Source organism: Anomaloglossus baeobatrachus, chromosome 4, assembly GCF_048569485.1.
Source record: "Anomaloglossus baeobatrachus isolate aAnoBae1 chromosome 4, aAnoBae1.hap1, whole genome shotgun sequence".
Classification (NCBI taxonomy): domain Eukaryota; kingdom Metazoa; phylum Chordata; class Amphibia; order Anura; family Aromobatidae; genus Anomaloglossus; species Anomaloglossus baeobatrachus.
The window spans coordinates 261,636,921-261,658,748 of NC_134356.1; the positions used below are offsets into that span (position 1 = coordinate 261,636,921).

Sequence of the window (21,828 nt, forward strand, 5' to 3'; positions counted from 1 at the left end):
CGCTTGACCACATCAGGGGGGAAAGGAAAACGTGTATCCTTAGAACGTTTAGAGAAACGCCTTTCTGGATGAGCGTCGTGTTTCTGGATTGATTCTCTGAAGTCAGAGTGATCCAAGAAAGCACTCAATTTACGCTTGGGATAGAGGAAACGAAACTTCTCCTGCTCTGCTGCTGCCTCCTCTGCAGAAGGAGCTGGGGGAGAAATATCCAACAGTCTATTGATGGCTGAGATAAGATCGTTTACCATGGCGTCCCCATCCGGGGTATCCAGATTGAGAGGGGTTCCAGGATAAGACTCCTGATCACTCTCTTCAGACGCATCACAGGGCGACTGATTGCGCTGAGACCCTGAGCAGTGTGATGACGTTGAGGGTCTTTCCCAGCGAGCTCGCTTAGGGTGGCTGGGGCTATCATCTGAGTCATAATACTCAGCCTGGGAAGCCGGGGACCCCCTTGCAGTCTGGACTAATTCCAACTGAGGGGGATTAGAGGACAGAGACCTCGCCGTGTCCATAGACTGAGCCCCAGTCATGGATTGCAAAGTTTCAAGGATCTTTGCCATAGTCACAGACATTCCATCAGCAAAAACTGCAAAGTCTGTCCCTGACACCGGGGCAGGACTTACAAGCGTCTCAGCCTGGGTCACTACCTCTCCGGACTCCGGCTGGCGAAGCAGCACCGGATCTGAGCATTGCACACAATGGGGGTCTTTGGAACCTGCTGGTAGAGCAGCCCCACATGCAGCACACGCAGTGTACACAGCCCTAGCCTTGGCAGCCTTGCGTTTTGTGGATGACATGTTGCTGCCTCCTCAGAGCGATCTGGGGTATCCAGCCAGGAAGCGACCTTACAGTGCAAGAAATAACTAAATATATATATCTGGTGACACAGTACACCAATACACACTGAGGCACTAGAGGGGCCAGCTGAAAAGCCGCTTACCGCCCGCTTAAGAGTGGGTGTGTGGTCTCCAAAAGCCCCCTAGTCCAGGTCTCCCAGAGCCTTGCGTCCTTCCTCTAGCCAGACTGCATGTAATGGCTGCCGGCGTCCTGGGAGAGGAGGGGGGGCGGGCCCTGGGCGTTCCTGACTAAGAGCGGGAAGCCTGCTTCCCTCTGTGCCTAGTGAGAGGGCTGGAGCATGTAAATCAGGCTCCAGCCCTCGTCGCTGCTGCGAAACAGCGTCTCTCCCCTACCCTGATTGACAGGGTCGGGGGCGGGAACGAAGCGGAGCTAGGCCGCAAAAGCCGGGGACTGGATTTATAAACGCCGCCGCCGTAAAAGCGCGGTCGGCGTGTCCCCGGCGCACCACAAGTCACAGCAGCGCCGCCCGGTCCAGTGGGGGTCGGCGCTGCGTTCCCACAACACAAAGTCCCCCAGTAAACTGTAGGAACACTAACTCCAACGTTACGGTCCCCGGCGCACTACAACACCCAGCCAGCCCGGAGTGTGTCTGTGCCTGCCGGGGACACAGAGTACCTGTATGATGCAGGGCCATGTCCCTGATTGTACTCCTGCTCCGTATCCATCAGGTGCTATGGGTCTGTGGATGGAGCCCGGCGTCAGAGCTTAGAGGCCGGCAGGATCCCACTTCCACAGAGCCCTACAAGGGGATGTGGAAGGAAAACAGCATGTGGGGCTCCAGCCCCTGCACCAGCAATAGGTACCTCAACCTTACAACACCATCCACGGGTGAGAAGGGAGCATGCTGGGGGCCCTATATGGGCCCTCTTTTCTTCCATCCGAAATAGTCAGCAGCTACTGCTGACTAAAATCTGTGGAGCTATGCGTGGATGTCTGACCTCCTTCGCACAAAGCTTGAAAACTGGAGAACCCGTGATACCACGGGGGGGTATAGCCAGAAGGGGAGGGGCCTTGCACTTTTTAGTGTAGTGCTTTGTGTGGCCTCCGGAGGGCAGTAGCTATACCCCAATCGTCTGGGTCTCCCAATAGAGCGCTGAAGAAATAGCCTGTAGTGCCCACACGGCCGCGAATGCTGGAGCAAACGACGCGCCGATAGCTTCATAGACAGATTTCAACCAAAGGTCCATCTGTCTGTCATTGGCATCTTTAAGTGAAGCGCCATCTTCTACTGCGACTATGGATCTAGCCGCCAGCTTGGAAATTGGGGGATCCACCTTTGGGCACTGGGTCCAGCGTTTGGCCACTTCAGGGGGAAAAGGATAACGGGTATCCTTAGAACGTTTAGAGAAACGCTTGTCTGGATGAGCGTCGTGCTTTTGGATTGATTCTCTGAAGTCAGAGTGGTCCAAAAAGGCACTTAATTTACGCTTGGGATACAGGAAATGGAACTTCTCCTGCTGTGCAGCTGCCTCCTCTGCAGAAGGGGCTGGGGGAGAAATATCCAACAGCCTATTAATCGCCGATATAAGGTCATTAACCATGGCGTCACCATCAGGGGCATCCAGATTGAGAGGGGCCTCAGGATTAGACTCCTGATCACCGTCCTCAGTCTCATCACAGAGAGACTCTTCTCGCTGAGACCCTGAGCAGTGTGATGACGTCGAGGGTCTTTCCCAGCGAGCACGCTTAGGCTGCCTGGGACTGTCATCTGAGTCAGAGACTTCAGCCTGTGATGCTTGAGACCCCCTTGAAGTACGGATTAGTTCCAACTGAGGGGGACCAGTGAGCATAGCCACAGCAGTGTCCATAGTCTGAGGAACTGGCCTGGCCTGCAAGGTCTCCAGGATCCTTGTCATAGCCTCAGACATTTTATCAGCAAACACTGCAAAGTCTGTCCCCGTCACCGGGGCAGGGTTCACAGGCGTCTCTGCCTGGGCTACCACCACAATAGGCTCTGGCTGGCGAAGTGCCACTGGGACTGAACATTGCACACAATGTGAATCATTGGAGCCTGCTGGTAGATTAGCCCCACATGCAGTACAAACAGTGTACACAGCCCGTGCCTTGGCAGCCTTGCGTTTTGCGGATGACATGTTGCTGCGTCCTCAGAGCAGTACAGAGTGTCCAGCCAGAAGCGACCTTACAGTGCACTATATAAAAATATATATATATATATATATATGGTACCAATAAAGAAGTACACTAATATATCACTGAGGCACTAGTGGGGCCTGCACTACTGTGCAGCTTACCACCCGCTGAGGAGCGGTGTGTGGTCGCCAGAAATCCCTCTAGTCTGGGTCTCCCAGAGCCTGCTGCCTCCTTCCAGCCAGATCGCATGTGTAATGGCTGCCGGCGTCCTTGTGGAGAGGGGGGGCGGGCCCTGGGCGTACACCGACGAAGAGCGGGAAGTCTGCTTCCCCTTGTGCCTAGTGAGAGGGCTGGAGCATGTAAATAAGGCTCCAGCCCTCGGCGCAGCCATTGAGCAGCGTCTCTCCCCTACCCTGATTGACAGGGTGGGGGCGGGAACGAAGCGGCGCTAGGCCGCAGACGCCGGGGGCTAAAGTTAAAAACGCCGCCGCCGTACAAGCGCGGTCGGCGCCAAGCCCCCGGCGCACTACAAGTCGCAGCTGCGCCGCCGCTCCAGGAGCGGTCGGCGCAGTAGTTCCCAACACACAATCGTCACTCAGCAAAGCTGCAGTGACCTAACCCCCAGCGTACAGCGCCACTGTCCCCGGCGCACTATAACGCTCAGCAAGCCCTGAGAGTGTCCGTGCCTGCCGGGGACACAGAGTACCTGAAGTTGCAGGGCCATGTCCCTGAACGGCACTCCCGCTCCCAATCCAGCAGGTTCTATGGGTCTGTGGATGGAGCCCGGCCCCAGGGCTTGGGGGCCGGCAGGATCCCACTTCCACAGAGCCCCTCAGGGGGATGTGGAAGGAAAACAGCATGTGGGCTCCAGCCTCCATACCAGCAATAGGTACCTCAACCTTACAAGCACCATCACGGGTGAGAAGGGAGCATGCTGGGGGCCCTATATGGGCCCTCTTTTCTTCCATCCGATAGAGCCAGCAGCTACTGCTGACTACAAACAGTGGAGCTATGCGTGGATGTCTGACCTCCTTCGCACAAAGCAGAAAACTGGTGAGCCAGTGATCCCACTGGGGGTGTATAGCCAGAAGGGGAGGGGCCTTACACTTTTTAGTGTAATTGCTTTGTGTGGCCTCCGGAGGCAGTGCTATACACCCAATCGTCTGGGTCTCCCAATAGAGCGCCGAAGAAATCTCCATTACTGACTCAGCTCAGGAAAAGAATAACAAGATCCTTACGAGGGGTTATCATTATCCTTCAAAAGTAATATGCTACTTTCAAAAGAAGTAAAAAAAACCTCACCAAAAACAGCTATTAGCCAACAGGTCAAACAGCACAAAGCACTAACAGGATGCAGCCTGCCCCTATGATAAAGGTGCATCGCACGTACGTGTGTGACTGGCGCCCTATGCAAACCTCATTAGTGTGCATGTTTAATACCAGCAACCACCCCCTCCACGATATGGTAGGTTGAGAGTGGCTGCCCCATCGGTATTCTGGACCCGTGTTGCCCCCATATTTGGTTGGAATGCTGCAAGAATAAACCCTTTTGGTAGAAAGTGTTTTTGAATGATCATTTGATCACAGGGGGTAGAATTGAGAACAGTCCTCAGAATGCTCTGGTCTCTGTTTTTTTGTTGTTGATTGTATCATTTATGATGGCCTTTCTTTGTTTCTGCTTAATGGCTGCTCGGACAGTGATTCCTCATTACTGGAAATCATCTCAAATGCCCACGATCGTGGAATGGTACAACAAGCATTAATACTTATAGGATGGCGAACGCTCTACAGTATCTGGAATGTTGGGATTCCGTTTCAGGATTCATCAGACATTTACAGATTATTCTGAGAGAACTAGTTGATTTGCTATGTCGGACACAGATTGGTGCGGTTGGCTTTGTGATTGAATACATAGAGATTCTGGTGCTCTTTCCTTTCCAGTTTTATCTTCTTCCTTTTTTCTTCCCTTTTCTATTTTCTGTCTTAGGCTGCTTTCACACATCCATTTTTTGCTGAGCGGCACAATACGGCGCTATGCAGAAAAAAACTAAACAGTTTTTTTTTGCCGCCGTTTTTTCCACATAGACTTGTATTAGCGCCGTATTGTGCCGCATCGCCTTGCGTTGCGTCCAGTATTTTGCCGGATGCGGCATATTTAGCCCATGCGGCGGCCGGATGGAATGTTGCCTGGCACGTTTTTTTGTGCAGCGAAAAAAAACGCATTGCGCCGGATCCAGTGCGATGCGGCGCGATTTACAATGCAAGCCTATGAACGCCGGATGCGGCAAAAAACGCATCCGGCGGCCGGATGCGTTTTTTTGCACTGTGCATGCTCAGTATCAAGCCGCATCTGTCAAAAGACAGACGGGCCGCATGGAAAAACTTATGCAACGGATCCGGGTTTTTTTTTCGCCGCATCCGTTGCATAGGTTTTTGAGCCGGATTGTGCCGCACTGCAAAAAACGGATGTGTGAAAGCAGCCTAAGGGAGACCCTCTTGAGGTTTCCGCTTTTTTCCCAATTGTTCCATAGATGCATATTGCATTTTTTGGTTTATTCTTTATTTGTGAAGAAATGTATATGTGTGCTTTTCAGTAAAATTAATCATTTGCTATTAGATGAAGGTCTGGCATGACCATTTGTTTATAATACTTTGCGATTGCATTTTTGCTTGTGCGGAAAAAATTGCTGCATAGTAAGAATGCTGTTAAAATAAAAGTGTTCATTCTTTATTGTTTATCAAGTAAAAGAATGCAAAGAGAATGAACAAAAGAGAAGTCTAAATCAATGCAATATTTGATGGGACCACTCTACCTTCAGAACAGCAACACTTCTAGGTTTACTCGCACATAGTTTGTAAAGGAACTCCACAGGGAGATTGATCCAAACACCTTGGAGAACTAACCACATATCTTCTGTGAATGTAGGCTTGAGAAAACCTTCAGCCTCTTCATGTAGTCCTAGACAGACTCAAACATAAGGGCACTGTAGACTCATTGTTCATCAATATAATGAAGCTATTTCTTACTGATGTCTAAGGTCATTTTCCTGCTGCTGAATACATTTGGAGCCAATAAGACACCCCCCTGGTGATCTTACATAATGGATAGGCAAGTATCAGTCTGTAGTTCTCAATACAAAAGGACACAACTAATTTTGACCAAATTCCCAACACCATTCGGTGGACAGTTCCAAACTTACAAGGAGCCTCCATCATGCTTCACTGTTGCCTGCTGACACTTATTATTGTATGTCTTTTTAACAGTGCAAACAAACTGACTTCTGTTACAGCCAAATACTTCAAACTATGGAGTCATCAGCTCAGGGCCCCTGCTGCTTTTTTCTGCACTTCAGCTCCTGCTTTTGGGCATAGTAGAGTTGCATGATCTGGTTTCCATGTCAAATGTTTTCGTTTTTTTTCAGCTGCAATTCTTCTATGAAGACTACTTCTGGATAAACTTCTCAAACATTAGATGGGTATAGCTGGGTCCAACTGATTGCTGACATTTCTGAGCTGAACTCAATTCTACCCATTTCTTGTTTGTTCTTCAAAAGAAGCATGAACAGCACCTTTTGAAACCCCAGTCTGCTTTGAAATCTGCGCCTAATAGAGACCTTGCTGATGCAGTATAACTACCTTGTGTCTTGGCAATGTGCTGAGTATGACCTGGGACATAAAACTGTTTTCCACAAACTCACCTTTGTTGCACAGTGTAGCTGCTCTTCACAGTTTTTAAGTCTTTCTGATCAAGATAATCCATGATAATTTTAGCTTACATATGAAAGTGATAATCATCACCTGCTTGGTATAACTGGTTACTCCTACACCTGACTATAACCATACAAAATCCCTAACTAAAAAACTGATGCTGATTGAAAGGCAAAAGGAGGTCACACCAAATATTAAAGGGAACCTATCACCACTTTTTTTGCCCTATAAGCTGTGGCCACCACCACCGGGCTCTTATATACAGCATTCTAACATGCTGTATATAAGAGCCCAGGCCGCTGTGAGAACGAACATATAAAACACTTTATAATACTTACCTAACGGTCGCATGGTTGGCCATATGGGCGTCTCCGTTCTCCAATGCCGATGCCTTCTTTTACGGCCATCTTTGTCCCCTTTCTGAAGCCTGTGTGCATGACGCGTCTACATCATACACACTCACCAATCCTGCGCAGGCGCACTTCAATACTTTCATCTGCCCTGCTTAGCGCAGATCATAGTGTGCCTGCTCAGGACTTGAATGCCGGCGAGTGTGTGCACCGCGGCTAGAGAAGAACAACAAAGATGTCCAAAAGAGGCGGCACCGGACAATGGAGACGCCCATATGGCCAACCGCGCGACCATTAGGTAAGTACTATAAAGTGTTTTTTATGTTCTTATAGCTATTATTAGCATATTAGAATGCTGTATAAAAGAGCCCGGTGGTGGTGGCCGCAGCTTATAAACCAAAAAAGTGGTGACAGGTTCCCTTTAACCCCTTCAGCCCTGGGGCACTTTCCGTTTTTGCGGGTTTTTTTTTGCTCCCCTTCTTCCGAGAGCCGTAACTTTTTTATTTTTCCGTCATTCTTGCCATATGAGGGCTTGTTTTTTGCGGGACAAGTTGTACTTTTAAATGAAACCATACGTTTTACCATATGGTGTACTGGAAAACAGCAAAAAAATTACAAGTGTGGAAAAACTGCAAAAAAAAGTGTGATGGCACAGAAGTTTTTGGGATGTTTTATTCACGGTGTTCACTATATCGTAAAACTGATGTGTGGGTATGATGCCTCAGGTTGGTGCGAGTTTGTAGACACCAAACATGTATAGGTTTACTTGTATCTAAGGGGTTAAAAAAAAATTCACAAGCTTGTCCAATAAAAGTGGCGCACGTTTTACGCCATTTTCCGAAAACCGTAGAGTTCTCATTTTTTGGGATCTATGGCTCAGTGACTGCTTATTTTTTGTGTCTTGAGCTGTCATTTCTAATGGTAGCATTTTTGCGCAGATGCTACGTTTTGATCGCCTGTTATTGCATTTTGCGTAAAACTTGCGGTTACCAAAAAACGTAATTTAGGCGTTTGCAATTTTTTTGCCACTACGCAGTTTACAAATCAGATTAATTGATTTTATATTTTGATAGATCGGGCATTTCTGAACGCGGCGATACCAAATATGTGTATATTTATTTATTTTTTAACCCTTTCAATTTTCAATGGGGGTAAAGGGGGGTGATTTGAACTTTTAGGTTTTGTTTTTTTTTGGTTTTTTTTTTATTTCTTAAAACTTTTATTTTTTATTTTACTAGTCCCCCCCCTAGGGGGCTATAGCGATCAGCAATCCGATCGCTCTTATCTATCTGCTGATCACAGTTATACAGCTGTAAACAGCAGATTCAGTCACTTCCTGTTTCTCTCTGCTCCCGGCCGAGGAAAAACGAAAGTGAAACTTCATAGGTGCAGGTGTCATCACATGACCCTGTGCTACGATGGCAACCACCGAAAGTCACGTGATCACGCATGTGACTTCCGGTGGGGGCGGCGGTAAGTAAAAATCATGGCCGCGCGCATATAGATCTCGCTGCCAAAGATTTAAGGGGTTAAACATTGCGAGTGGAAGCAATTCTACTCGCAACATGCAGGCACACATGTCAGCTGTTGAAAACAGCTGATATGTGTGCCGACCGCCACCGGCAGGGGGCGGGGCTTAACGGGACACGCTCCATGACTGATATATCCGTCCATGGTCTGAAGGGGTTAATGTGATTTAGATTTATCTCTAGTTCATGCAATTTGCATTTATGTAAATGATACAAAAACTACTCCTACGTCTTCTATTTTTGAAAGCAATCTTACTTTGCAGCATTTCACATCTTTCTAAAACATTTGCACAGTATACATATACACACACATACATATATATATATATATATATATATATATATATATATATGTATACATATTCACATACATATATACATACATATACATATATACATTATATATATATATATATATATATATATTATATATATATATATATATATATATATGTACACATACACACACACACACACACATAAAGAGAATTTTGTTTACTTACCGTAAATTCTTTTTCTTATAGTTCCGTATTGGGAGACCCAGACATTGGGTGTATAGCTTCTGCCTCCGGAGGACACACAAAGTACTACACTCAAAAGTGTAGCTCCTCCCTCTGAGCTTATACACCCCCTGGAGAACCAGATCTAGCCAGTTTAGTGCAAAAGCTGAAGGAGAATCGCCACCCACAAGTAAAAACAGAGCAAGAACCGGAACAACCGGAGCCTCTGTCTACGACAACAGCCGGTGATAACACGCGGAACAAGAAACTGCCAACAGGCAACAGAGAGGGTGCTGGGTCTCCCAATACGGAACTATAAGAAAAAGAATTTACGGTAAGTAAACAAAATTCTCTTTATGTGTGTGTGTGTGTATGTGTACATATATATATATATATAATGTATATATATGTATATATGTATGTGAATATGTATATATATATATATATATATATATATATATATATATATATATATATATATATAAAAATATATATATATATATATATATATATATATATATATATATATATATATATATACATATATACATATTCACATACATACATATATATATATATATATACGGTAAGTAAACAAAATTCTCTTTTTCTTTATCATTCCTATGGGAGACCCAGACCATGGGACGTCTCAAAGCAGTCCATGGGTGGGAATAAACAGAAAAACTGAGAAGTAGGCGGAGCCTAACTTCACAAGTGGGCGACAGCCGCCTGAAGAATGCGTCTGCCCAAGCTCGCATCTGCCGAAGCATGAGCATGCACTTGGTAGTGCTTTGAAAAGGTATGCAGGCTAGTCCAAGTGGCAGCCTGACAGACTTGCTGAGCAGTAGCCTGGTGCCTGAAAGCCCAAGAGGCACCGACAGCTCTGGTCGAGTGTGCCTTGATCCCCGGCGGGAGAGGCACCTGAGAACACTGGTAGGCATCCGAAATGGTTGACCTAATCCAACGGGCTAAGGTCGGCTTAGAAGCAGAGAGGCCCTTACGCCGACCTGTGGTTAGCACAAAAAGAGAGGTGCACCGCCTAAGAGCAGCGGTGCGAGACACATCGATCCGGAGCGCCCGTACCAGATCCAGAGAATGCAATGCTTTTTCAAAGCGATGAACAGGAGCCGGACAAAAGGAAGATAGGGTAATGTCCTGGTTAAGGTGGAAAGGAGAAACCACCTTAGGGAGAAAGTCCGGAGTCGGACGGAGAACCACCTTGTCTTGATGAAAAACCAAAAAAGGTGACTCCGAAGAGAGCGCAGCTAAATCAGAGACTCTCCTGAGGGAAGTTATGGCCACTAGAAAGACCACCTTCTGTGAAAGACGAAACAAAGAAACCTCCCTAAGAGGCTCAAAGGGGGGTTTCTGCAAAACCGTGAGAACCAAATTAAGGTCCCAGGGATCCAAGGGCCGCCGGTAAGGCGGGATGATGTGAGACGCACCTTGCATGAAGGTGCGGACCTGAGCCAGCCAGGCGATACGCCGCTGGAACAGAACTGACAAAGCTGAGACTTGTCCCTTGAGAGAGTTGAGGGACAGTCCTAGCTGCAGACCGGACTGTAGAAAAGACAGAAGGGTCGGCAAGGAAAAAGGCCAAGGAGAATGGCCGGAAGAGCGACACCAGGACAGGAAAATCTTCCAAGTCCTGTGATAGATCTTGGCAGAGGAAGACTTACGGGCCCGAGTCATAGTGGAGATAACTTCAGGGGGGATACCAGAAGCCGTCAAGATCCAGGACTCAAGAGCCACGCCGTCAATCTGAAAGCCGCAGAATTCTGGCGGAAAAACGGACCTTGTGAGAGAAGGTCTGGACGGTCCGGAAGATGCCACGGCACCTCTACGGACAGATGGAGCAGGTCTGGGTACCAAGCTCGCCTGGGCCAGTCTGGAGCAATGAGGATGACTCGACAGCCCTCCATTCTGATCTTGCGCAGGACTCTGGGCAAGAGAGCTAGAGGGGGAAACACGTAGGACAGACGAAACTGGGACCAGTCTTTAACCAGAGCGTCCGCTGCAAAGGCCTGAGGATCGTGGGAGCGAGCCACGTAAACCGGAACCTTGTTGTGACGGGATGCCATTAGGTCCACTTCCGGAGTGCCCCACTTGCGGCAGATTGACAAACACTGCCGGATGCAAGGACCGCTCGCCACTGTCCACGGTTTGACGGCTGAGATAATCTGCTTCCCAGTTTTCCACGCCTGGGATGTGGACTGCGGATATGGTGGACTTGGAGTCCCCCGCCCATTGAAGGATGCGTTGAACCTCCAACATTGCCAGGTGGCTGCGTGTCCCGCCTTGGTGATTGATGTAGGCAACCGCTGTTGCGTTGTCTGACTGGACTCGGATGTGCTTGCCCGCCAACAGGTCGTGAAAGGCTAGGAGAGCTAGAAGCACAGCTCTGGTTACCAGCACATTGATCGAGAGGGCTGACTCGGACGGAGTCCAAGTGCCCTGCGCTCGGTGGTGGAGACATACCGCTCCCCAGCCGGATAGACTGGCATCCGTGGTGAGGATCACCCAGGACGGGGCCAGGAAGGAGCGCCCCTGAGAGAGAGAGGGGCCGAAGCCACCACTGAAGAGAGCTCCTGGTCTGTGGCGACAGAGCCACTAGCCTGTGCAAGGAGGAAGGCCGCTTGTCCCAACAGCGGAGAATGTCCAGCTGCAGAGGACGCAGATGGAACTGGGCAAAGGGAACAGCCTCCATTGACGCCACCATCTGACCCAGCACCTGCATCAGGTGCCTGATGGAATAACGGCGGGGCCTCAGCAGAGAGCGCACCGCCAGTTGGAGGGACTGCTGTTTGACTAAGGGCAGCGTCACAAGTGCCGGCAGAGTCTCGAACTGCATCCCTAGGTACGTGAGCCTCTGGGTCGGAGTCAGAGTGGATTTGGGCAGATTGACAAGCCACCCGAATTGGGCTAGGGTGGAGAGTGTGAGCGAGACACTCCGCTGACAGTCTGCGCTGGATGAGGCCTTGACTAGAAGGTCGTCCAGGTAAGGAATCACTGCCAACCCCTGGAGGTGCAGAACCGCAACCACTGCTGCCATGACCTTGGTGAATACCCGAGGGGCCGTGGCTAACCCGAAGGGGAGAGCCACGAATTGGAAATGTTCCTCTCCGATTGCAAAACGTAGCCAACGCTGGTGTGAAACTGCAATTGGCACATGCAGATAGGCATCTCTGATGTCGATGGATGCCAGGAAATCCCCTTGGGTCATTGAGGCAATGACTGACCGCAGAGACTCCATGCGAAAATGCCGCACCTGAACATGCTTGTTGAGAAGCTTGAGATCCAGGATGGGCCGGAAGGAACCGTCCTTTTTGGGGACTAGGAAGAGATTTGAGTAGAAACATCTGAACCGTTCCCGGGCGGGAACCGGTACAATTACTCCGTTGGCCTGCAAGGATGCCACGGCCTGTGAGAAGGCGGCGGCCTTGGAGCAGGGGGGAGTTGACAGAAAAAATCTGTTTGGCGGGCTGGAAGAGAATTCTATCCGGTAGCCGTGGGAGATGATATCCCGCACCCACTGATCGGAGACGTGTTGAGACCACACATCGCCAAAGTGGGAGAGCCTGCCACCGACTAAGGACGTTGCTGGCATGGACAGATAGTCAAGAGGAGGCTGCCTTAGTGGCAGGAGCTCCTGCGGTCTTCTGTGGACGCGCTTTTGTGCGCCAGCTGGATTTTTGGTCCTTGGCTGAGTTAGTGGACGAGGCCGAGGGCTTAGAGGACGACCAGTTGGAGGAACGAAAGGAACGAAACCTCGACTGATTCCTACCCTGGATAGGTTTCCTGGTTTTGGTTTGTGGCATGGAAGTACTCTTCCCGCCAGTAGCCTCTTTAATAATTTCATCCAGCTGTTCACCGAACAGCCTGGACCCAGCAAAAGGGAGTCCAGCAAGGAACTTCTTCGAGGAAGCATCTGCCTTCCACTCTCGAAGTGTGATACCAATGTGATATGACTGAAGACTGAATGTGATTTAGATAGGGATCATAATCAAAAGATAGGAGTGATCACAGATATTATTTGACCTATCAATAATTCAGTATCAAAGAGATGTCCTCTGGATAACCAATTTCACTATGATGACCAAAGAATACATGTCAAACAGATTTTAAGATAATGAGGAAGTAACATTTACAGTTCCACTTCCACCGGAAACTTGTGGTTGACTTAAAGACAGGTGTAAGGAAGCTTGCATATGAAATTTACGGCTCATTGCAATATTTCACTAACACTATGGTCAACTGTGGTCGGTCAGTTGTCAACTGGCAGGATGTACAAGTAAATGTGCAGGAAGCTGCTGGTGCCCACAGCAGTTTGTGGTCAAGTTACATGAACATGACTCAGCTGTCACATGCTGGTGACCATTTAAACACAACCTACAAATTTTCCTATAAAAATACACCGGACTCGCTTAATGTTAGGGAAACCTTCCAGGACATTGAAGTGTACGCACTGCTCCTGTGATGCAAGATGCCATGTTGTTTCCTTATCATTAAATCGAGTTCCCTCCAATGTGAAAGGATTGCTACAACAAACGGTAATGTTGATGCATATTTCTGTTATTGTATAAGATTCTATGACTATAGTTCTAAATGCCTATGTACCATTAACTATTCATGTGCTATTAAAATAAATAGTATCTTGCTATAAAGAATATTAGTATTCGTGCCTGATTAGGATATCAGTGAGCGCTTCGTAAGTACAGGCTTTCAGCCCCCTTTTTAGTAGAATTTAGCAAGACACGAAGCCACAGGATCCTGCGGATAGCGAGGAAATTAGCCGAAGCCACCGCACTGCGGTGAGAAGCCTCCAGCATGGCAGACATGGCATAGGATGAAAAAGCTGAAGCTTGGGAAGTTAAAGCAACCATTTCGGGCATAGATTCCCTGGCGAGGGACTGCATCTCCTCTAGAGAAGCAGAGATGGCTTTGAGAGCCCACACTGCTGCAAAAGTTGGGGAGAACGAGGCCCCTGCCGCCTCATATACAGATTTGGCCAGAAGGTCGACCTGGCGGTCAGTGGAATCCTTAAGAGAGGTGCCATCAGCCACTGATACAACGGTCCGGGCTGAAAGCCTAGACACCGGAGGGTTTACCTTTGGTGAATGAGCCCACTCCTTGACCACCTCAGGTGGAAATGGAGAACGGTCATCAGAACCACGCTTTGGGAAGCGTTTGTCAGGACAGGCCCTAGGCTTGGACACAGCGGCCTGAAAACTGGAGTGGTTAAAGAACACACTCTTTGTCCTCTTAGGCGAGGTAAACTGGTGCTTTTCTGCTAGAGAGGGTTGCTCCTCTGATACTGGCGGATTGAGATCCAGTACAGAATTAATGGACGCAATCAAATCACTAACATCTGAGTCACTTTCGGACAGATCAATGGGGCACATGGAGTTAGCCTCCGAGCCCCCTGTAAAGGCATCCTCCTCGTCCCGCGAGTCAGCGTCTGAAACAGAGCCGCGGGACGAGGAAGGAGAGGGAGCCCTGCGTCTCCTTTTAGGACGGGGTCTGGGACCAGATGATGAATCCTCTGTGAGCTCCGCTGAGAGAGCCCTAGCAGCAGAGGCACCCTGTGAAAGGGGCTGATGCATGTTCAGCAAAGTCCTGGACAGCTGTCCCATGGAGTCGGCAAAAGATTGAGAGATAGACCTAGAAAAGGATTCTACCCAAGCCGGGGGTTCAGCCACAGGGACCGGAGCAGCCTGAGAGACCACTGGGGGGGCGATTCCAGGCTGAGGCATCGTCAGGTTAGAGCAGGCATCACAATGTGGATAGGTGCTCGGTTCAGGCAGTAGGAGCTTACATGCAGTGCATACTGAATACAGCTTTGGAGCCTTGCTCCTCGTGTGAGACATGCTGCTGAAGTGGGGGCTCTGCCAGAATGACCCCCAGAGAGTATATACAGAAGGTCCACAACCGGAGGTTGTGGCTTACCAGACCGCTGGAGCGGTTTGTGTGCCCTCCAGATCCCAAAGCCCGGACCCCCAAGCACCTCAGCAGGGATGCTGCAGCCAGCGCTGATCCAGGGAAGAACGCTGAGAAAATGGCGCCGGAGCGAAGAGAGGGGGCGGGACTCACTCTGAGAGCGGGATCTGGAGGGCCATAGAAACCTACAGGGGAGGCGACATGAACTCAGTGAGGAGTGTCTCTCCCCTGTGTAGAACGGCCGCTGGGTGGAGCCGCACTGTCCCTCTGCATGAATGACATGCGAGGGCAGTGAAACCGAAAGTAGGCCTCCGGCGAAGCCGGGGCCTAAATTTGAGCGGTGTGGCCGGCGCGCAGGCACCATCGGCGCGGTTCTCAGGCGACAGCCAGAGAACCCGCCGGAAATGTAACAAAAATCACTCAGCACACTCTCCCACAACAATAAAGTACAAGGGACCCCCATATATAAACGTCTCATGTACTTAGCTTGCTGAGACGCAGGGTTCCAAGTCCCTGGGGGCGAGTGCTCCGGTCCAGCAGGATCCTGAAGGGCTGCGGATGGAGACCGGTCTCCTGCCAAGCATGGAGAACCGTGCTGGCTCCCACTTCAAGCCAGAGCCCAGGAGGGATGGTGAAGGAGCACGGCATGTAAGGCTCCAGCCTTGGAATCAACCTTATCAGCACCGCCGACACAGTGGGGTGAGAAGGGACATGCCAGGGGTCCAGGCTTGGACCCGCTTTTCTTCAAACTCTTTCCAAAAACGAAAAATCAGATGAGAATGATGCATGTGTGGATGTATGCCTCCTGAACACAAAGCGATAAACTGGCTAGATCTGGTTCTCCAGGGGGTGTATAAGCTCAGAGGGAGGAGCTACACTTTTGAGTGTAGTACTTTGTGTGTCCTCCGGAGGCAGAAGCTATACACCCAATGTCTGGGTCTCCCATAGGAACGATAAAGAAATATATATATACACACATACATATACACACATACACACACACACACATATATATACCGTACATTATATATATATATATATATATATATATATATATATATATATATATACATATACACATATACATATACACATACATGCACATATACATACATATATACACATTCTAGCATTATATATATATATATATGTGTATGTATATATATATATGTATATATGTATGTATATATATATATATATATATATATATATATATATATATATATATATATATATAATATATATATAAAATACTAGAAGGTGGCCCGATTCTATGCATCGGGTATTCTAGAATTTACGTATTGTGTAGTTCATGTATGATTCTTGTTTATATATATATATATATATATATATATATATATATATATATACATATATATATATATATATATATATATATATATGTTGTTGTGTGTAGTTACCAAGTGTTTGTGTAGGGGCTGTACATGTTCTGGGTGTTGTCTGGGTGTGACGGGGGGTGAGAGCGGTGTTGTATGTGTGTTGCGTTGTTTGTGGAGCGCTGTGTGTCTGTAGCGTTGTGTGTGTTGCGCGGTTTGTGTGGGTGTGGTGTGTTTTGGGGGAGGTATGTTTTGTGCAATGTGTGTGTTGTGCGGTATGTGCATATATTTGTGTGTGCCGCGGTGTTTGTGTGTTGGGTGTTTTGTGTGTGCAACGTTGTCTGTGTATGTGGGTGTCTGTGTAGGGCAGTTGTTTGTGGTTCCCAGTGTGTGTGTGTGTGTGGTGTGTTGTGCAGTGCGTGCGCGTGTGTGTGTGTGTTGGGCGGAGGTGTGCACTTCCCATCGTGATCCATCCCCCATGCAGCGCACTCCCCATCGTGCTCCATCCCCCATGCAGCGCACTCCCCATCCCCTATGCTGCGCACCCCCCATCGTGCTCCATCCGCCATGCTGCGCGCTCCCAAACGTGCTCCATCCGCCATGCTGCGCGCTCCCAAACGTGCGCCATCCGCCATGCTGCGCGCTCCCAAACGTGCTCCATCCGCCATGCTGCGCGCTCCCAAACGTGCTCCATCCGCCATGCTGCGCGCTCCCAAACGTGCTCCATCCGCCATGCTGCGCGCTCCCAAACGTGCTCCATCCGCCATGCTGCGCGCTCCCAAACGTGCTCCATCCGCCATGCTGCGCGCTCCCAAACGTGCTCCATCCGCCATGCTGCGCGCTCCCAAACGTGCTCCATCCGCCATGCTGCGCACTCCCAAACGTGCTCCATCCCCCATGCTGCGCACGCCCCATCGTGCTCTATCCCCCATGCTGCACCAGCATCAGCCTCTCTACCCGCAGCATCAGCCTCTCTCCTCCCAGCATCAGCCTCTCTCCCCGCAGCATCAGCCTCTCTACCAGCAGCATCAGCCTCTCTCCTCCCAGCATCAGCCTCTCTGTCCCCAGCATCAGCCTCTCTGTCCCCAGCATCAGCCTCTCTGTCCCCAGCATCAGCCTCTCTGTCCCCAGCATCAGCCTCTCTGTCCCCAGCATCAGCCTCTCTGTCCCCAGCATCAGCCTCTCTGTCCCCAGCATCAGCCTCTCTGTCCCCAGCATCAGCCTCTCTGTCCCCAGCATCAGCCTCTCTGTCCTCATCCCAGCATCAGCCTCTCTCATCCCAGCATCAGCCTTTTCTGTCCCCAGCATCAGCCTTTTCTGTCCCCAGCATCAGCCTCTCTCCTCCCAGCATCAGCCTCTCTCCTCCCAGCATCAGCCTCTCTCCTCCCAGCATCAGCCTCTCTCCTCCCAGCATCAGCCTCTCTCCTCCCAGCATCAGCCTCTCTCCTCCCAGCATCAGCCTCTCTCCTCCCAGCATCAGCCTCTCTCCTCCCAGCATCAGCCTCTCTCCTCCCAGCCTCCCCCAGCCTCAGCCTCCCCCAGCCTCAGCCTCTCTCCTCCCAGCATCAGCCTCTCTCTTCCCAGCATCAGCCTCTCTCCTCCCAGCCTACCCCAGCCTCAGCCTCCCCCAGCATCAGCCTCTCTCCTCCCAGCATCAGCCTCTCTCCTCCCAGCATCAGCCTCTCTCCTCCCAGCCTACCCCAGCCTCAGCCTCCCCCAGCATCAGCCTCTCTCCTCCCAGCATCAGCCTTTTCGGTCCCCAACATCAGCTTCTCTCCTCCCAGCCTACCCCAGCCTCAGCCTCCCCCAGCATCAGCCTCTCTCCTCCCAGCCTCCTCCAGCACGCCGTGCTCCTCTGCCGACACTCACACACACACACCCCCGATCGCATACACTCACACACCCCCGATCGCATACACTCACACACACCCGATCGCATACACTCACACACACCCGATCGCATACACTCACGCACACACACATTGACGATATTACACATACGCGCTCTCACAACATCCGGAGATACCACATTCTTTTGGCCATGTGATCCTCCGGCAGGTCCTGGAAGCTCACAGCACAGTATCGCCGCCGAGAAGCAAGCGATATCCCAGGATGTTGTGAGTGTGTGTGTGTGTGTGAGGTGTGTGTGAGAGTGAGTGTGATCTGATGTGTGTGTGTGTGTGTGTGTGTGTATGTGTGCTGTTATGTGTGTGCGTGTGTGTATGTTCCGCCGCTGCAGGACCTTGATGCGCTGGTAACTATGCTACCATGGTTACCAGCGTATCTCGTCCTCCGCTCGCATGGGAGCCCACACCAGCATACGTCGGCCAGCCCCAGCAATGCGAGGGTATGTGTCAGCTGGTTTGGCGGCGTACGCTGATGTCGGCTCCCGGGGGTACAGTACTCACCTGGGAGTCGTAGCTCCGTGTCGGTTCGGGGAATGCGTGGGGGGGCGGGGCCAGAGCTAGCGTGCATTGCGTGAGGGGGGCGGGGCGTGGCCGAGTTGCCAATGCCTGCAGGGTGCCGGGGCGAGAGGCCAATCTGTGGGGGGGCGGAGCCTGGGCGAGCGGCCGGCCAATCCGTGTGGGGGCGCAGCCTGGGCGAGCGGCCAATCCGTGCGGGGGGGGCGGGGCCATGGCGAGCCCAGCGGCCAATCAGCTTTGTGTCACCGTAAGGACACAATTTTGGAGCAAGACAGACAGACAGACAGACAGAATAAGGCAATTATATATATAGATATGTGTGTGTATATATATGTGTGTATATATATGTATGTATATATACATACACACACACACACACAGATATATATGACGTCCCCTGAAGGCCCAGTGATTAGTCACGCACTGACGCTTACCATGACTTGGATGAGTTCTTTTCCGGTCTGTCTTTCCTTTTCCACTACCACTCTACACTTTTCTAGAGCCTCGCTCCTTTTTGTTAGCTTGTCTTTGGCATCTGCGACTTCCTTTTCCAATGTTTCTCGCTCCAGCTTTAGTTTCTCTAAGCTACTGACCGCTTCTTGTTTGTGTGTTGATAATTTTTCCAGGTCTTGCTTCATCTTTTCAGTGGATTCCTTGAGACTGGTTAACTCTTTCTCTTGTTTTGAGATCAACTCCTTGGATTGGATCAGGGCATCTGATTTTTTCTGTACCTCCTGCTTCACATTGACCACTCTAAACAAGAAATAAATTACATAAAAGATGGTGAGGGATATGTAGTGCACCAAAGAATATACCACCATATCCCTTATTTAAAGCATATACGGTCACTATATTATTAAAAAAAAGTGTCAACTTCACTGTTAACAAGGATATAGCATTAGTTTATCTTTGATAAATCGCAGAGGCTGGCTCATTACCAAACATGACAATGAATGGCTTATCTCCTTAAAGGGTCCCTATCAGCACCGAATGACTGTTAAAACAAAGTACAAGCTCTTGTGCATCATGATGGGGCCAAACATTTTAGTGCACCTTCCCACCTGCTTGTTTTCCCTCCATCTCTGCCCTTCTCTCGCTTTATGAAACAAGAGCCGTCAATCAAAGAGGAGGAGGGTGGTGGAGACCAAAAAGGAAACACAAAAGGCTGTACTTGGTTTGGTCATTCTGTGTTGTCACTTCATTCTCAGGGTCAGCGGTGGCCTCAGAAGTGTGACACTCACAGATAGGGCATTATAGGGAGATTCATTCATATCTGGTGCTACAATAAGGGCCAAATCGGCCTGAAAACCATCAGCAATGGGTTTTCTTTGATCAGATATGATGCTAAATTACTAATTAATGAACAAAAAAAAAAAGTTTTCTTTTAAAGTGAAATAAGTAAGCTTGTTTCTCTCCAACTGCCCAAATCTTTCTGTACATTAACCCCTTCACGACCTTGGACGGATCTATCCGTCCAGGATCGTGTCCCGTTAAGCCCCACCCCCTGCCGCGGGCAGGCGGCGTGGATCGGCACACATATCAGCTGTTTTCAACAGCTGACATGTGTGCCTGCTAGCCGCGGGTGGAATCGCTTCCACCCGCGGCCATTAACCCCTTAAATCTTGCTGCCAAAGTCTGGCAGCAAGATTTAAATGCGCGCGGCCATGTTTGTTACTTACCGCCGCCCCCACCGGAAGTCACGTGTGTTATCACGTGACTATCGGTGGTTGCCATCGTAGCACAGGGTCATGTGATGACGCCTGCTGCTACGATGTTTCACTTTCGTTTTCCCTCGGCCGAGAGCAGAGGGAAAACCAAAGTGACTGAATCTGTTGATTACAGCTGTATTGCTGTGATCAGCAGATAGCGATCAGCGATCGGATTGTTGATTGCTATAGCCCCCTAGGGGGACTAGTAAAATAAAAAAAAAAAAAAGTAAAAAAAAAAAAGTTTTAAAAAATAAAAAAAAAAAAAAAACCTAAAAGTTCAAATCACCCCCCTTTCCCCCCATTGAAAATTAAAGCGTTAAAAAATAAATAAATATCCACATATTTGGTATCGCCGCGTTCAGAAATGCCCGATCTATCAAAATATAAAATCAATTAATCTGATTGGTAAACGGCGTAGTGGCAAAAAAATTCCAAACGCCAAAATTACGTTTTTTGGTCGCCGCAAGTTTTACGCAAAATGCAATAACAGGCGATCAAAACGTAGCATCTGCGCAAAAATGGTACCATTATAAACGTCAGCTCGAGACGCAAAAAATAAGCCATCACTGAGCCATAGATCCCAAAAAATAAGAACGCTACGTGTTTCGGAAAATGGCGCAAAACGTGCGCCACTTTTATTGGACAAACTTGTGAATTTTTTTAACCCTTTAGATCAGGGGTGGGCAATTAATTTTTCCATGGGGCCGCATAAGAAATTGGGATGGTTTTAGAGGGCCGGACTAATATAATTACCTCGGTTCTACATCATTATATTATATATATTATTATACTAGAAGGTGGCCCGATTCTACGCATCGGGTATTCTAGAATTTACGTATTGTGTAGTTCATGTATGATTTTTGTTATATATATATATATATATATATATATATATATATATATAGAGATGTTGTTGTGTGTAGTTACCAAGTGTTTGTGTAGGCGCTGTACATGTTCTGGGTGTTGTCTGGGTGTGACGGGGGGTGAGAGCGGTGTTGTATGTGTGTTGCGTTGTTTGTGGAGCGCTGTGTGTCTGTAGCGTTGTGTGTGTGTTGCGCGGTTTGTGTGTGTGTGGTGTGTTTTGGGGGGAGGTATGTTTTGTGCAATGTGTGTGTTGTGCGGTATGTGCGTATATTTGTGTGTGCCGCGGTGTTTGTGTGTTGTGTGTGTCCAGCGTTGTCTGTGTGTGTGGGTGTCTGTGTAGGGTAGTTGTTTGTGGTTCCCAGTGTGTGTGTGTGTGGTGTGTTGTGCAGTGCGCGCGTGTGTGTGTGTGTGTGTGTGTGTGTGTGTGCATCAGCCTCTCTTCTCTCAGCCTACCTCTCCCAGCCTCCCTCCTCCCAGCCTCCCTCAGCATCAGCCTCCCTCTCCCAGCCTCTCCAAGCA

The 21,828-nt window shown here is 49.2% G+C and overlaps 1 protein-coding gene across 3 annotated transcripts in view; it reads right to left on the reverse strand.

The window, feature by feature from the left end:
- EEA1 (early endosome antigen 1) overlaps positions 1–21,828 on the reverse strand; it is a 302,741-nt gene that overhangs the window by 69,310 nt on the left and 211,603 nt on the right. For all 3 annotated transcript variants that reach the window (XM_075344800.1, XM_075344799.1, XM_075344801.1), the window contains one exon: positions 19,171–19,489. In XM_075344800.1, the coding sequence (XP_075200915.1) occupies positions 19,171–19,489 (319 nt within the window). The remainder of the gene's footprint in view (positions 1–19,170; positions 19,490–21,828) is intronic.